A 16,539-nucleotide genomic window follows, 5' to 3' on the forward strand; every position below is an offset into this window, starting at 1 on the left:
CAACACACTCAAAACATTTACTGGGAAAGGTTTAATAATAGGGCCTACACTGGTGAGCATACAAAGGTGAGCATACTCTCACAAGACTAAATATTCATTTGAGAGACGCTTGAAAAAGTAAGGGGAGAATTGTTGAAGTGATTGACATGCCTGGTAGTGTGGTCCAGTTGGCCACACAGATTATGTGAATACAGTGATTGACAGGGCTGGGTGGTAATGGGGGAGGGCCTTGAGAGTGCAAGAATAATGAAGTGATTCAAAGCGCTGGCCAGCTTTATGGGTCCGTCACATGCCAGGAAGGAGCCCAAGCCGCCTGTGTTATTGGAGGAATGCAGTGCCCATGGCATTGTTGCCCCTGGAGACCTTGACTCCTCTCCTCTACCTCTGCTTGGAGCAGCACCCAACATGGACACAACCCCCCAGTAGCCCTCTGGGTGAAAATATCTTCACCCTGTTGATTCAATCAATGGCGTGCCAGGGACCACAGCAAATAGGACATTCTCCACAGTCTCCCCAAGCCCATTCTCTGAGGCCCGTTATACCAGAACATTTTATTTTACTGTACACGCACCCCCCCCCCCCCTCTCACTCAGCTAAAAGAGGCCTCTCCAAGGTTGCTTAGCTGTGGAGATGAGTTACTGCCGTCTGACAGAACAATGGTCACCTGTTTTCCACACAAACATAAAGTGCCGCCAGCTCAACAGTGGTCCATATCTGTACAACTGAGGTAAATAGGAGCTATTTTCTTGCTTGACCGTTCTATTTGAAGGGCTTATGTTTCTATGAAGAATCTGGTGTTTGGCTTAATACAACCTGGACATCTATAAGCTGACAATAATGACATACTGCGGTCCCAAAATACTGTTTCAGATACAAATGTTGAGCAGTGAGCACAACTGAATTGGTTGAAAATAGTGAGCTATGTTGAGAGTGCAGCTGACATCAATGTGTCAATGTTATTTCCTGTATTCATCTCTGTAGTGTTTGCTAAATGAATTGTTCACCTCCCTAAAGAAATATCTTAGGGGTTGATTATAACGTTTCAATGTGAGACAATACAATGGTTAAGTGATCAACAAAGCCCGATGACCTCAGTGAACTTAATCATTCCTTGGTGTCCAACACTCCTAGTAATGAAAAGCCACACAAGAGCTGTTCAAAGCGTGTCCTTCCACCGCAAACTAGACAAGGGTATCAATTCATTACCGTGGTAATCTGGCGGGCTGTGACGTGGTGTCGCACCCGGCCTAACTACAGGATCTGTGAAGTCTGAGGCATTGACACATACTCACAACTACCCACACCATCCCCTCCTCGGGGATAGGGGCCGGATTTGACTGTCTGACCGTGGCCCCTGCTCTTAAAATAAGGTGTCACATAAACAGTTCAGAGCCACAGCACCCCTGCATGGGTCAATTATAATGGGGGGCCGGGGGGCGGTGGGTGTTAGTCCTCTATATGGCTGGCATGCCTTGGGCGACGTTCCCCCATTGTCTAAACATAGAGCAGGTGGGCAGAGGAGCCAAGTGTGTCGCTATATAAGTGACCAGGGTCATTTTTTAGTGTCCTCTCAAGCGTAAGTGAACAACTGAGAAGCTCCTGACATAATGGTAAGAATGACACCTCCCTCACTCTCTGCTCTCTACTTGTCTTCGTCTTCACCTTGGGGTTAACTAAGTGTCTCACTTTCATGGTGTATAGGATGGTTAGAGTTCTTAGAGAAGCTAAGCTTACTTCAGAAGCAGACAGGTGTTGATGTTTTTAAATGCATTTATTAAGATTTCTATTTAGTGAGGTAATCAAGGATCGTTCGAACACTTGTATATTTGATAACAGCTGTGCGGATTGGTAAATTAACGGAGTAAATTTCTTGCCAATCGTAATTAAAATCCCAAACTGTAGTGATGGGGGAGCTTGATTGCATACCAAACATGTTTGAATGATAAGAAGAAAGAATATCTTGGAAGGTTAGTAATAACTGTGATTATTAGATCTTAAAAAAGTCAGACCTAATAATAATATGCCCTAACCATCTCCACAGTGTATCCAATCAATGTAAAGAGCAGGAACGCCATTCAAATAGTTAATCATTTTTTGGGGGTGCCTGACTCTGTTGATTGCAACACTTGACCTCTACTACAGTGTTGTAAACATTTGTGAACTGTGGCTCTTCAATATTGAAAGCTTGCATGCTCTAAAAGTTATACGTTTAATTAGAGATATTAATAGCCATGTAGTTTTGTGACCGCATGCTGTGCTCTGTAGTTCAATGTTAGATGTTCATAGTTTTGGTTATGCATTTGAAATGAGCAAAACGCAGTAAATGTAATGTCATTAGTCTTACTTATCATTAATTATTATAACTTATGGAATATAATTAAGCAATAAGGCCCAAGGGGGTGTGGTATATGGCCAATATACCACAGCTAAGGGCTGTTCTTAAGCACGATGTGCCTGGACACAACCTTTAGTCGTGGTTTATTGGCCATATACCACAAACCCCGAGGTGCCTTATTGCTATTATAAACCGGTTACCAATGTGATTAGACTAGTAAAAAATCAATGTTTTGTCACACAGGTGCTATATGGTCTGATATACCACGACTGTAAGCCAATCAGCATTCAGGGCTCGAACTGCCCAGTTTATAACAGTCATTATATTATTACTGTTGTATATCATGATACTGTCAAATAATTCAAAATCAAAGTCAATGTATGCAAACTTTGTTGAAATGTATGTACGCTGTTGTTATTCATCATAACCTCAAAGTAATAGCCATTTCCCTGTGTATCTCAGGCACCCAAAAAGGCAAAGAAGAAGGCAGCAGAGGCCAGCTCCAATGTGTTCTCCATGTTTGAGCAAGCCCAGATCCAGGAGTTTAAGGAGGCTTTCACCATCATGGACCAGAACAGAGACGGTTTCATTGACAAGAATGACCTGAGGGACACATTCTGTGCACTGGGTGAGCTAAGGCTAATGCTTATTCCTCTGGAGAACGGCCATTTGCAGTATAAAATTGGTGGTGAAGTTATCTTCCTTGGACAAGAAGTTACCCTCTCTCTGTCCTCCAGATATCTCCGATGACTGTAATGATTGCTTCCACAAAACACAAACATTTATATTGAGAATGACTGATCCAAACAACAATCTCTGACCATAACGCCTGTGCTGCTCAGAGTCATGTATTTAGAGAGTTGGGCCATTAAGGTTTCTACAATATGATGCACTTCCAGTACCAGTCAAATGTTTGGACACAAGCCAACAAGTGCTCAGCATATGTGGGAACTCCTTCAAGACTGTTGGAAAATCATTCCAGGTGAAGCTGGTTGAGAGAATGCCAAGAGTGTTCAAAGCTGTCATTAAGGCAAAGGGTGGCTACTTTGAAGAATCTCAAACTATAAACTCAAACTATAAACTATATTTGGATTTGTTTCACACTTTTCTGGTTACTACATGATTCCATATGTGTTATTTCATAGTTTTGATGTCTTCACTATTATTCTACAATGTATAAAATAGTCCAAATAAAGAAAAACCCTGATTAGGTGTGTCCAAACTTTTGACTGGTACTGTACATGACCCAACATTCTATGGCAGCCATGTTAGCGCCTCATTAACATTACATGGGGAATATAATGTCTATAATGAGCATTATGAACCATTTACATGACACTTAAAATGATATTGCAGCCATGTTAGCACCTAATTAACATCACATAAATGTTCAGAGAGTGCCACTTTCTCCTCCATAGCCGTTGCTAAGTAATAATTGACACTTCTGCAATGTGCTGTTTATTTCTGATAGTTTGCAAAGCCTATGAAGATGTCCAGTGATACCATATATGCAATTTGTTGACATCACAAGTCCACAACACAGTACAGACTTGGATACACGGGATTCTGAAAGCTAATCAATAAATAGTCTGTTCAATTCGCTGCTCTGTTTAGATGATTTACATAGGGAATTATTCCATAGGGAATTATTCCATAGGGAATTGTCAGAGGAGCTCTTATCCTATTGTTACATCACCAACATTTCGAGAATAAAGGTGTTAACATGGCAGCCGTTCTAAAACCTGGCCAAACTCTCTATATATATGACTCTGATGCTATGTAACTGAATGTTCAGAATTAGAACAATATTCAACATTCTAAAAGTTGACCCAACTCTTATAAATAATACATGGCTCTGGTGCTGCTGTACTTTCCCACCTGGTCATGTGAGTGGTCCCACTGACCTCTGACCTCTATCTCTTCCTGTCCTGTGTGTCTCTGCAGGCCGTCTTAACGTGGGTAATGATGAGCTGGACGAGATGCTAAAGATGGCCCCTGGACCCATCAACTTCACCATCTTCCTCTCCATGTTTGGCGAGAAGTTGAAAGGTCAAGCCACACCACTGTATGGCCACAAAGGCTTGCACATGTCATATATGGTTCATCACATGTAAACTGAAATATTATGACTAGCTATTGCTTATAACAATCACATATTCAGACCGACATGAGGCAAATGACTATTTTCCTCAGTGATATTTTTTCACTGTGCACTGTTTAGACAGACCAGCTGCATGTCTGAAAAAAGTGTTCTCTCTCAGGTACTGACCCCGAGGAGACCATTATTAATGCCTTCAAGATCTTCGACCCCGAGGGACAGGGAGTCCTCAAGGGAGAGGAGTAAGGACTTTATTCATTCTAATACTGTCAAAGTTACAACAGTACCTGTCGCTCTATCCCCTAATGTGTACGCGGTACAGTTAGTAATGATCAAATTCCTCAAATGCTCTAATTAGTCGCTTTAGGAATTATTGAAGAAGTCAATAACTACTACAGTAATAGATAACGCATTAGAATTGCTTTTAAAAAATTACTAAATTCTAATCTATTGAACCTCTCTTTTATGGTTGCTGATAATTACCCATCAATAATAGTTTCAGTAGTTTTATAGATTCTTGTAGAAAAATGTGACCTTTTCTTGTGTGTTTTAGGAAATAATTAAAGAAAAAAGTGTAACTTCTTGGAGCCAACTCTGAGAAAAGAACTCACTGTCACAGTTGATGTACTGTATCTAACAAGTCATAATTTTCCTTTCCAGTATCAAATATTACATCATGTCTCAGGCGGACAAGTTCACCGAAGCTGAGGTAATGTCCTTCTCCCAAGTTTCTGAGGCTCAGTGGGATTTGTGTTTGGAATCAGTCAACTTTCACTGGTTGACTTATACCTCGTTTCCTGTCAGAGACCCATCCATCACACAAGTCCATTTCATAGACTATATCTCTAACCCACTTATCGCTGACCCTGAGCCCCATCAGGGCCCAGTAAAGCTATGGAACAAGCGTTTCCTTCAGACCATCTGGTCCTCACAAAAGTGATCCTGTATTCCATCACAAAGACAGTGAATCTGATCAGAGCCCCAATCCAGAGCACTATCCCCTTCTAACTATATACAGGAGGCCTATCTACTTCCAGTGAGCAGTACTATTATGAGACCCTATAAGACAATGGCATTTCTTTCTTAAAAGCATATTGATGTACTCACAGAAATAACTTGCATTCATTTTGAATGAGTGTGTATGATGGCTCGTTTTCATAGCATAAAGCACAACCATGAGTGGATATTTTGGTCTCATCCCGGCTTCGAAGGCCACATTGTGACTTGAGATGTATGTGTTCACTTTTATTTCAACTATCGATACACACCAAGTTCAGCTTGGAGTGCTAAAAGGTTCATGTATTATTAGCATAAGGTGAAAACAGTTACCAATCACTTTTTCAACCCATGACATTGCATGACCTTTGTGTGCTTCACCCTTCCAGGTTGAAGACATGTTCACAAACTTCCCCCTGGACGTCGCCGGGAATCTGGACTACAAGAACCTGTGCTACGTTATCACCCACGGAGAGGACAAGGAGGCGGAGTAAATGAGCCAATCACGAGCTCTCAATCACCCAACCACTCACCTTGGACCGCCCACTACACATCATCGCCATGTACACACGACCCGTTTCCTTTTCCACATCTCAATTTCCCCACAATAAAAAACGAATAAAAAGGACTTTGGTGTGTGAACGAAGCAGTGTGTCATTTGAACTCCAAGATGACTGTGTTGAAAGTGAAGAGTTGACTGGATAACAATGTCTTGTATGTGAGATGAGAATAGCCGTACGCATATTTCAGACACCCTCAAGTCGCTGGGCTTCACAGAGGTTAAGTGCAAGAGGAAGAGCGCTAATAGGGATACACATAGGAGTTTGGTGACTGATAAGTCTATATTAAGATTCAGCCTCTCTGTCCCAGTTGTCTATTGTGTTACAATACATCACAGTATTTACATAAAATTACTAGGAATTTGAGACTCAGATAGGAAGAGCAGCGAACCAGAATACATTGCTTTGTGCATGTAAAATATCACAAGTTCTGCCGAAGATCAACAAAAGACAGGTGTCACACCCTGATCTGTGTCACCTGTCCTCGTCATTGTCACCAACCCATCCAGGTATTTTCCCCAGTGTATTTATCTCTGTGTTTCCTGTCTGTCAATGCCAGTTCGTCTTGTATGTTTCTAAGTCGACCAGCGTGGCCTGCCTTGACCACGAGCCTGTCTACAACTCTGTACCTCCTGGACTCTGATCTGGTTTTGACCGTTTTGCCTGTCCATAACCATTCTCTTGCCTACTCCTTTTGGATTAATAAACATTGTAAGACTCCAACCATCTGCCTCCTGTGTCTGCATTTTGGTCTTGCCTTGTGCCTTGATAACAGGATGTTTTATCATTCACATCTACTAAAAATTAGGGCTCATTAATGTGTGCAAAATAGGCTACATTTAGAATTCCATATTTACACTTTTCAATACATTGATTGCAATCTGAGCAGTAGAGCCATATCAATGGTGCAGCAAAAAAATCCCAATGAGTCAAAATTATAGTGATCTTTTCAAAATACTGTCATACCCCCCCCCCCCCCCCAAATAAATAAATAAATAAAGGTATACTTAAAAAAAAGGGAAGATACTGTAAAACTGAACCGTTTACCACTTGGAACCTCACCACAAAGATTGAAAAAAAAACTGAGTGTAATGAGTCAGGATATGGTCAGAGGGACATGCTCTAGAGGGAAGGACATAACAGTTGAGCTGCAATAATAAACTGGGTACACGCTCTGCAAAGGAGTTGGCAAGGACTCCACACTGAATATAGCAATGGCCATATGAGAGCAGCCAACAGTCTTAACAGGGGTTCATTCTATTAAACCTATTTATACATTTGGTTAAATAGGTTTAATAGGTTTTCAACAGGTGCAGAAAAACCATTATGTAATGTAAAAATGTGAGCTTATAATAACTCCAGACTGAAAGAAAGAGAGAAAAGATGGTGATAAAAGTAAGAGCAATAGGTCACACTTTATTTTTGTAACATGTTAGTCTGTTGAATGAAGAAAGTCGGACCGAAATGCAGCGTGTAGGTTACTCATGACTTTAATGAAAATAAATCGCGGTACATGAAACAACTGAATACTAAATACAAAAACAACAGAACGGAACGTGAAACTAATTACAGCCTATCTGGTGACTACAACACAGAGACAGGAACAAACACCCACAAAATACAAAGCGAACTCAAGCTACCTAAACACTGTTCTACATTGCATAACCCCCCCCCCCCCTTGGGTTGTACCGTGTCGGAGATCTTTGTGGGCTATACTCGGCCTTGTCTCAGGATGGTAAGTTGGTGGTTGAAGATTTCCCTCTAGTGGTGTGGGGGCTGTGCTTTGGCAAAGTGGGTGGGGTTATATCCTTCCTGTTTGGCCCTGTCCGGGGGTGTCCTCGGATGGGGCCACAGTGTCTCCTGACCCCTCCTGTCTCAGCCTCCAGCATTTATGCTGCAGTAGTTTATGTGTCGGGGGGCTAGGGTCAGTTTGTTTATCTGGAGTACTTCTCCTGTCCTATTCAGGTGTCCTGTGTGAATCTAAGTGTGCGTTCTCTAATTCTCTCCTTCTCTCTTTCTTTCTCTCTCTCGGAGGACCTGAGCCCTAGGACCATGCCCCAGGACTACCTGACATGATGACTCCTTGCTGTCCCCAGTCCACCTGGCCATGCTGCTGCTCCAGTTTCAACTGGCCTGGGCCCTAGGACCATGTCCCAGGACTACCTGACATGAGGACTCCTTGCTGTCCCCAGTCCACCTGGCCATGCTCCTGCTCCAGTTTCAACTGTTCTGCCTTACTATTATTCAACCATGCTGGTCATTTATGAACATTTGAACATCTTGGCCACGTTCTGTTATAATCAGGACGGCACAGCCAGAAGAGGACTGGCCACCCCACATATGCTCTCTCTAATTCTCTCTTTCTTTCTCTCTCTCGGAGGACCTGAGCCCTAGGACCGTGCCCCAGGACTACCTGACATGATGGCTCCTTGCTGTCCCCAGTCCACCTGACTGTGCTGCTGCTCCAGTTTCAACTGTTCTGCCTTATTATTATTTGACCATGCTGGTCATTTATGAACATTTGAACATCTTGGTCATGTTCTGTTATAATCTCTACCCGGCACAGCCAGAAGAGGACTGGCCACCCCACATAGCCCGGTTCCTCTCTAGGTTTCTTCCTAGGTTTTGGCCTTTCTAGGGAGTTTTTCCTAGCCACCGTGCTTTTACACCTGCATTGTTTGCTGTTTGGGGTTTTAGGCTGGGTTTCTGTACAGCACTTTGAGATATCAGCTGATGTACGAAGGGCTATATAAATAAATTTGATTTGATTTGATTTGATTTGTTCCCAATCAGAGACAACGATAAGCACCTGACTCTAATTGAGAATCGCCTCAGGCAGCCAAGCCTAACTAGACACACCCCTAATCATACACAATCCCAATGCTAATAAAACCCCAATACGAACCCAACACATAAACCCATGTCACACCCTGGCCTGACCAAAATATATAACGAAAAACACAAATTACAATGACCAAGTCGTGACAGAACCCCCCCCCCCCCCTAAGGTGCGGACTCCCGGACGCACCTCAAGAGCATAGGGAGGGTCCGGGTGGGCGTCTGTCCATGGTGGCGGTTCTGGCTCGGGACGTGGACCCCACTCCATTAATGTCCTAGTTCCTCCCCTTTGCGTCCTGGGGTAATCCACCCTCGCCGCCGACCATGGCCTAATAGTCCTCACCCAGATCCCCACATAACTGAGGAGCAGCTCGGGACAGAGGGGCATCTCAGGACAGAGGGGCATCTCAGGACAGAGGGGCATCTCAGGACAGAGGGGCATCTCGGGACTGAGGGGAAGCCCGGGACTGAGGGGAAGCCCGGGACTGAGGGGAAGCCCGGTACTGAGAGGAAGCCCGGTACTGACAGGAAGCCCGGTACTGAGAGGAAGCCCGGTACTGAGAGGAAGCCCAGTACTGAGAGGAAGCCCAGTACTGAGATGAAGCTCAGGCAGGTAGTAGGCTCCGGTAAATCCTGGTTGTCGGCAGATCTAGAAGAGACTGGTTGTCGGGGAGATCTAGAAGAGACTGGTTGTCTGGCAGCGCTGGGCTGACTGGCGGCGCTGGGCAGACTGGGAGCACTGGTGGCGCTGGGCAAACTGGGAGCACTGGCGGCGCTGGGCAGACTGGGAGCACTGGGCAGACTGGGAGCACTGGCGGCGCTGGGCAGACTGGGAGCACTGGCGGAGCTGGGCAGACGGGAGACTCCGGCAGCGCAGGAGAGGAGAAAGGCTCTGGCTGCGTTAAACAGGCAGGAGACTCCGACAGCTCAGGAGAGGAGAAAAGCGCTGGCTGCGCTGAACAGGCGAGGCGCACTGGAGGCCTGGTGCGTGGTGCTGGAACTGGTGGTACTGGATGGAGGACACGCACAGGAAGCCTGGTGCGGGGAGCTGCTACCGGAGGACTGGTGTGTGGAGGTGGCTCGGGATAGACAGGACCGTGCAGGCGAGCCTGCCCAAGCTTACCTGGCTCGATGCCCACTCTAGCCCGGCCAATAGGAAGGGCTGGTATGTGCCGCACCTGGCTCTGCACCCGCACTGGAAACACTGTGTGCTCCATAGCATAACACGGTGCCTGCCCGGTCTCTCTAGCCCAACGGTGAGCACAGGGAGTTTGCGCAGGTCTCCTACCTGGCATAACTATTCTCCCTTCTAGCCCCCCCCCCCCCCCCCAATAATTTTTGGGGGTTGCTTTTCCGGCTTCGAACCGCGTCGCCGTGCTGCCTCCTCATACCTGCGCCTCTCCGCTTTAGCTGCTTCTATTTCTTCCTTGGGACAGCAATATTCTCCTGGCTGCGCCCAGGGTCCTTTTCCGTCTAATATCATTTCCCAAGACCAGAAGTCCTTATATTGCTGCTCCTCACAATTAACAGGGAGAGTAGGCTCAGGTCTGACTCCTGACTCAGCCACTCTCTCTCTGCGCTTTCCCCCAATAAATATTTGGGGGTTACTTTCGTTTTGCGCTCTGCGTCGCCGTGTTTTCCTTTTAGACTCCATTGGTCTATAGCCCTCTTCGCATTGCTGCAGGGAATCCCAGGCGGGCTCCTGCACTCGCTCTGGGTCGGCCGCCCACCTGTCGATTTCTTCCCACGTCGTATACTCCATGCCTCTACCGTCCATAACGTCCTCCTTTAGCTCCTGCCAGTTCACACGCTGCTCGGTCCGTGAGAGGTGGTGGGTGTTTCTGTAACGGCGTTCGTCTGTTGAATGAAGAAAGTCGGACCGAAATGCAGCGTGTAGGTTACTCATGACTTTAATGAAAATAAATAGTGGTACATGAAACAACTGAATACTAAATACAAAAACAACAGAACGGAACGTGAAACTAATTACAGCCTATCTGGTGACTACAACACAGAGACAGGAACAAACACCCACAAAATACAAAGCGAACTCAAGCTACCTAAATACGGTTCCCAATCAGAGACAACGATAAGCACCTGACTCTAATTGAGAATCGCCTCAGGCAGCCAAGCCTAACTAGACACACCCCTAATCATACACAATCCCAATGCTAATAAAAACCCAATACGAACCAAACACATAAACCCATGTCACACCCTGGCCTGACCAAAATATATAACGAAAAACACAAATTACAATGACCAAGGCGTGACAATTTTACAGTTGTCTATTCAACTGTTTCACCTGCTTCATCCGCCTACTTGTTGACACAGGACTGCACTCTTAGAAGAACCCCATAGGAAAAGCCTTTTTAGGTCCAGACAGAACCCGTTTTGTTTCAGGTAGAACCCTCTGTGGAAAGGGTTCTTCATGGAACCCAAAAGGGTTCTTCAAAGGGTTGTAATATGGGGACAGCCAAAGAACCATTTTAAGTTCTAGATAGCGACAAGGATATGCAACAGAGTGGGAGATACAAGATCACCGACTGCTTCGGATAAAGAATTACCATAAACATAAAACCTAAAGAAAACAATTTTTTCCACTGTTGTGTGCAAATCAAATTGCAACCATTAAAAACAAAAATCAAATCTTCACAAACCATGTAAAAAATTAAGTACATATATTATTCAAAAGCAGTCATGATATTTTACTGAATACAAAAACAACTGTTATATATTCAACCCCACTGGCTAAACTATCTCCATGAAACTTCTTCGGTTTCCATCCTTTAACAGGAGCAGCTGTTACAGCCCCACCTGTTTAGCAAAAAAAAGATATACAGTACCAGTCAAACTTTTTGGACATATCTACTCATTCAAGGGTTTTTCTTTATTTTTACTATTTTCAACATTGTAGAATAATAGGGAAGCCATCAAAATTATGAAATAACACACGGAATCATGTAGTAACCAAAAAAGTGTTAGACAGATTCATCAAAGTAGCCACCCTTTGCCTTGAAGACAGCTTTGCACACTCTTGGCATTCTCTCAACCAGCTTTACCTGGAATACTTTTCCAACAGCCTTGAAGGAGTTCCTACATATGCTAAGCACTTGCTGGCTGCTTTACCCTTCACTCTGTGGTCCAACTCATCCCAAACCATCTCAATTGGGTTTAAGTCGGGTGATTGTGGAGGTCAGGTCATCTGATACAGCACTCTATCACTCTCCTTCTTGGTCAAATAGCCCTTACACAGCCTGGAGGTGTGTTGAGTCATTATCGTGTTGAAAAACAAATGATAGTCCCACTAAGCGCAAACCTGATGGGATGGCGTATTGCTGCAGAATGCTGTGGTAGCCATTCTGGTTAAGTGTGCCTTGAATTCTAAATAAATCACAGACAGTGTCACAAGCAAAGCACCCCCACACTCTCATACCTTCCTCCTCCATGCTTCACGGTGGGAACGACACATGCGGAGATCATCCATTCACTTACTCTTCATCTCACAAAGACACAGCGGTTGCAACCAAAAATCTCAAATTTGAACTCAGACCAAAGGACAGATTTCTACCGGTCTAAGTCCATTTGTAGCCAGGTGGTAAAACTGCACTGCTGTACTCATTTATATCCACAAGATGGCACTGTCCATTTAAGAGATCCTAAATAAGGCGTGCAAGCAGTTATGGGATTGGGCGTGCAGTGTGTAAGAGTGAGAGCAAGCAATTACACTAGAGAGCTATTGAAATCCAATGTGGATCCAATGTTACTTTGGGTAAATAATACCTTTTAAGTATTATTCTAATGGTCTAAGTCATTATCAATGGTCTATTTATCATTATATTTTGTGTAAAGTCTGCTAAATGGCATATATTATTATTATTATTATTATTATTATTATATTAAGTATTATTAATTAAGTCATTATCAGATTTACATTATATTTTGTGTAAAGCTTCAGGGTGTTGTATTGTTTCATTTTTGAATTGTAACTTATCTGTTGATATGACATTTCTCTCAGTGCAGTATGGGTGAGATGAGGATCTACTGTTGTATCTACATGATCCTCCACGTGGGGTTAGGGTATCATGTGGACAGTGTGTTTGTAAGTATTCATATTGTTTTATGACAAAATGTATTTTTGTTTTTCATGCACAATGTCATTTTATGTATGGATATATTGTACCCAGACATTTGAAATGTTTTAAAGTCCATTCTAACTGAACATTGTGGTCTCTGTATTTTCTTGTGTTTCTATAGAAAGCAGAGCCACTACTGTTTATGCATTTCACTTTGTACTTAACGTACTCAGATTGTTTTATGCACTTTACTAACAGAGTTATTTCACTAGATTGTGATTCAGACTGTAACTAACTTTACTCTATGGTGACTTAATCTTGTGGTGATTTCCCTTATACATGATCCTTTTTTAAATGTAAACTTTGACAGAATAAACCATTAGTTTGTGTCCTGTACCAGGAGTGGGGTTCTGATAGCTTTGTTAGGGTAGTATAATTATGGTAGTGGTGACGAGTGGTACGGGGCCAGAGAAATCTGACGAGGGACCAGGGGATCTGACAACAGGCAGTGAGGCCTGCCTGGAGTTGCTGTCTGTAACCAGACTGCCGGGATCCAGAGAACGCCGCGAACCATTGTAGATTATCACGGATCGTCATTGACCATCGCAGAGGACCATCTGCCATCATCTCCATCCATCCAGAATCTTTCAGAGACTGTTTCTACTCTACAGTATGTCTCTCAGGATGGTTGGTTACTTAATGAGTTCATTGAGGAGGGTGAACGTGTAATTCGAGCCAAAGATCAGAGTACTGATGAAAAGGTAGATTGCATACTGTCTCTGTTGAGGGGGTCAGCCTTAGAGGAAGTGTGGTTATGCATGGGTGCGAAGTCAAAGCAGCCCAGTGACCTGTTCTCGTATCTAAGGTGGGCTTATACAGAAAAGTGCATCTCAGCTGTTGCACACCTTCTATGGCTGCCATCGGAGAGGGAGAGCACTTTGGTGATTACTCACATGCACTCTCACAGATACTCAGTTCAGTACTGAAACAAGAACAAGACGTCATTCCAGAGGATAAAGTTGATAAAACTGTCAGAAACCAGTTCATTGAGAGCGTCATAGATCCTGCTCTCAAAAGAGAGCTGCAGAAGTTAGTCAGGAAGAGGCCTCAGTCTACTCTGTTGGATGTACGTGAGGAACCCATCACCTGGTCGCTGGAGTACCAGCCCAGTAACACTAAGGTTGTCAAGAGTAGGAAAGTGGTGTGTGACAAGACTCTGAACAAGGAGAAGTTAGCAGAATGTCGGCCAAAACCCATTTCGCTCAATCTTCTCCCACTGCGGGCCACTGGGCTTCCACTCATCACCATATCGGGTAGTGAGTGGAAACGCGAACCGGATGCTTCACATTTATACATCCAGTGAAACATCTGGCTCATTGTTCTATCTGTGCAAATAGGTTAGCTAGTGTTTAGCCACATTGAAAGGAGCTAACGTTACTCATAGTGTGTTGATACAAGTATCTAGATAAATTGAACATGCTGGGTGTGTCTCACATAATACTATTTTGTATACTAACCTTCTTCTCGACTCCGTTCATAGCGTACTGTTACATTCATGGTTTTCCTTATTTCGAGACTGTTGTGCAGATAGGCACCACTGGACATGATGCCTTAAATAAATAATTGCACCAATGCATCCCATCCAATAGTGAGAATGTTCCTCAACGGTGAAACCCTTGCAAGGTTATATGACGGAATAAAAGTTTTTCTTATGACCGTTTTAAGAGCATTTATAAACCATTATTCAACCATGCAACAAACGACACTGCACATCTAAATATATCTGACCAAATTATGAATGACAACAGTTGTCATTTTGAATCCCGTAAAGTGAGTGTGGAAGAGGTGAAAAAAAGATGGTTGTCTATCAACAATGACAAGCTGGGATAGAAAATGACTGGGGATAATAACGATTCTGCCACTCCTATTTGCCATATCTTCCATTTAAGCCTACGTGAAAGTGTGTGCCCTCAGGAAGCAAAAGTCATTCCGCATCCTAAGAATTGTAAAGCCCCGTTTATTGGCTCAAATAGCCAACCAATCAATCTGTTACCAACCCTAAGTAAACAAAACAACAAAACAACAACAAAAATTGTGTTTGACCAGATACAATGTTATTTTACAGTAAACAAACTGACAACAGACTTTCAGCTCTCTTAGGACATTCAACAAGCACAGCATGTCTATGCATGCGGATGACTCAACACTATACCTGTCAGCTACTACAGCGACTGAAATGACTGCAACACTTAACAAAGAGCTGCAGTTAGTTTCAGAATGGGTGATAAGGAATAAGTTAGCCCTAAATATTTCTAAAACTAAAAGCATTGTATTTGGGACAAATCATTCACTAAACCCTAAACCTCAACTAAATATTGTAATGAATAATGTGGAAATTGAGCAAGTTGAGGCGACGAAACTGTACAAAGTGGAGGGGAGATTGAATACATCACTACTTTTTTTTCTGTGAGAATTGTTAACAAGTTGAATGCACTGAGCTGCCTGTTTAAACTACTAGCACATAGATTGGGCACCCATGCACACCCCACAAGACCAGAATAGACTATGGGAGGCGCACATAGAGCCATGACTACATGGAACTCTATTCCACATCAGGTAACTAATGTAAGCACTAGAATCAGATTTTAAAAAACAGATAAAAAAACATCTTATGGAACAGCGGAGACTGTGAAGAGACAAACACACACACACACACACACACACACACACACACACACACACACACACACACACACACACACACACACACACACACACACACACACACACACACACACACACACACACACACACACACACACACACACACACACACACACACAGGTAGCACACTAATATTGTTGTATGGTGGTATTATACATTTGGTATTGTAGATAAGTAGTGGTGTAATAATGTTATATGATGTACTGTTTATTCTTTTGTTTTGTGTGTAATGTAAGTGCCTTAATGTGTTTGGACCCCAGGATGAGTTGCTGCTGCCAACAGCTAATGGGGATCCCTAATAAATACACATTTGACAAGCAGGAATGATGATATCACAATTTTAACCATAAGGTTTTATTAACGTATCAGTTTTTTTGACCCATTGTCAAATGCATTGTTAACAATTTTAAATGATTTTAAGGCTCCCGAGTGGCACAGTGGTCTAAGGCACTGCATCTCAGTGCTAGGGGCTGTAGCACCTGGTTCGACCCTGGTTCACTACGGACCCTGGTTCGATCCTGGGCTGTATCACAACCGACTGTGATTGGGAGTCCCATGGGGCGGTGCACAATTGGCCCAGCGTTGTCCAGGTTAGGGGAGGGTTTGGCCCCACGTCGTCCAGGTTAGGGGAGGGTTTGGCCCCACGTCGTCCAGGTTAGGGGAGGGTTTGGTCGGGGTATGCCGTCATATAAAATACAATTTGTTCTCAACCTTTATTTAACTTGGCAAGTCAGTTAACAAACCTTTATTTAAGCAATTACCACCAGTTACATGTTTTTATTACAGTGTAACTATGAATTATTACAGTTCATTTCAATAGTTGTTACAGTGTAATTACATATGTAATAACATTGTAATAAGGACCCCTTAAAATAAAGTGTTACTGAATTCACTTTCTGCTCCTTGCATATT

General features: G+C 43.5%; 1 protein-coding gene across 1 annotated transcript; it reads left to right on the forward strand.

Annotated features, from left to right (window-relative positions):
* The first annotated feature begins 1,459 nt into the window (after nucleotides 1-1,459).
* On the forward strand, nucleotides 1,460-6,057 carry LOC124000718 (myosin regulatory light chain 2, ventricular/cardiac muscle isoform-like). Its single transcript, XM_046307292.1, has 6 exons — nucleotides 1,460-1,610; nucleotides 2,798-2,963; nucleotides 4,280-4,384; nucleotides 4,597-4,675; nucleotides 5,094-5,142; nucleotides 5,819-6,057. The coding sequence occupies exons 1-6, from the start codon at nucleotides 1,608-1,610 to the stop codon at nucleotides 5,921-5,923; spliced, it is 507 nt and encodes a 168-aa protein (XP_046163248.1). The 5' UTR covers nucleotides 1,460-1,607; the 3' UTR covers nucleotides 5,924-6,057.
* The last annotated feature ends 10,482 nt before the right edge of the window (nucleotides 6,058-16,539 follow it).

The sequence above is a fragment of the Oncorhynchus gorbuscha genome, linkage group LG16 (assembly GCF_021184085.1).
Source record: "Oncorhynchus gorbuscha isolate QuinsamMale2020 ecotype Even-year linkage group LG16, OgorEven_v1.0, whole genome shotgun sequence".
Taxonomy (NCBI): domain Eukaryota; kingdom Metazoa; phylum Chordata; class Actinopteri; order Salmoniformes; family Salmonidae; genus Oncorhynchus; species Oncorhynchus gorbuscha.

Bases quoted from the DNA above. Each gene is read 5' to 3' on its own strand.
- LOC124000718 (XM_046307292.1), top strand. The intron at 2,964-4,279 runs GTGAGCTAAGGC...GTGTCTCTGCAG, and splicing joins GGACACATTCTGTGCACTGG to GCCGTCTTAACGTGGGTAAT. The intron at 5,143-5,818 runs GTAATGTCCTTC...TCACCCTTCCAG, and splicing joins ACAAGTTCACCGAAGCTGAG to GTTGAAGACATGTTCACAAA.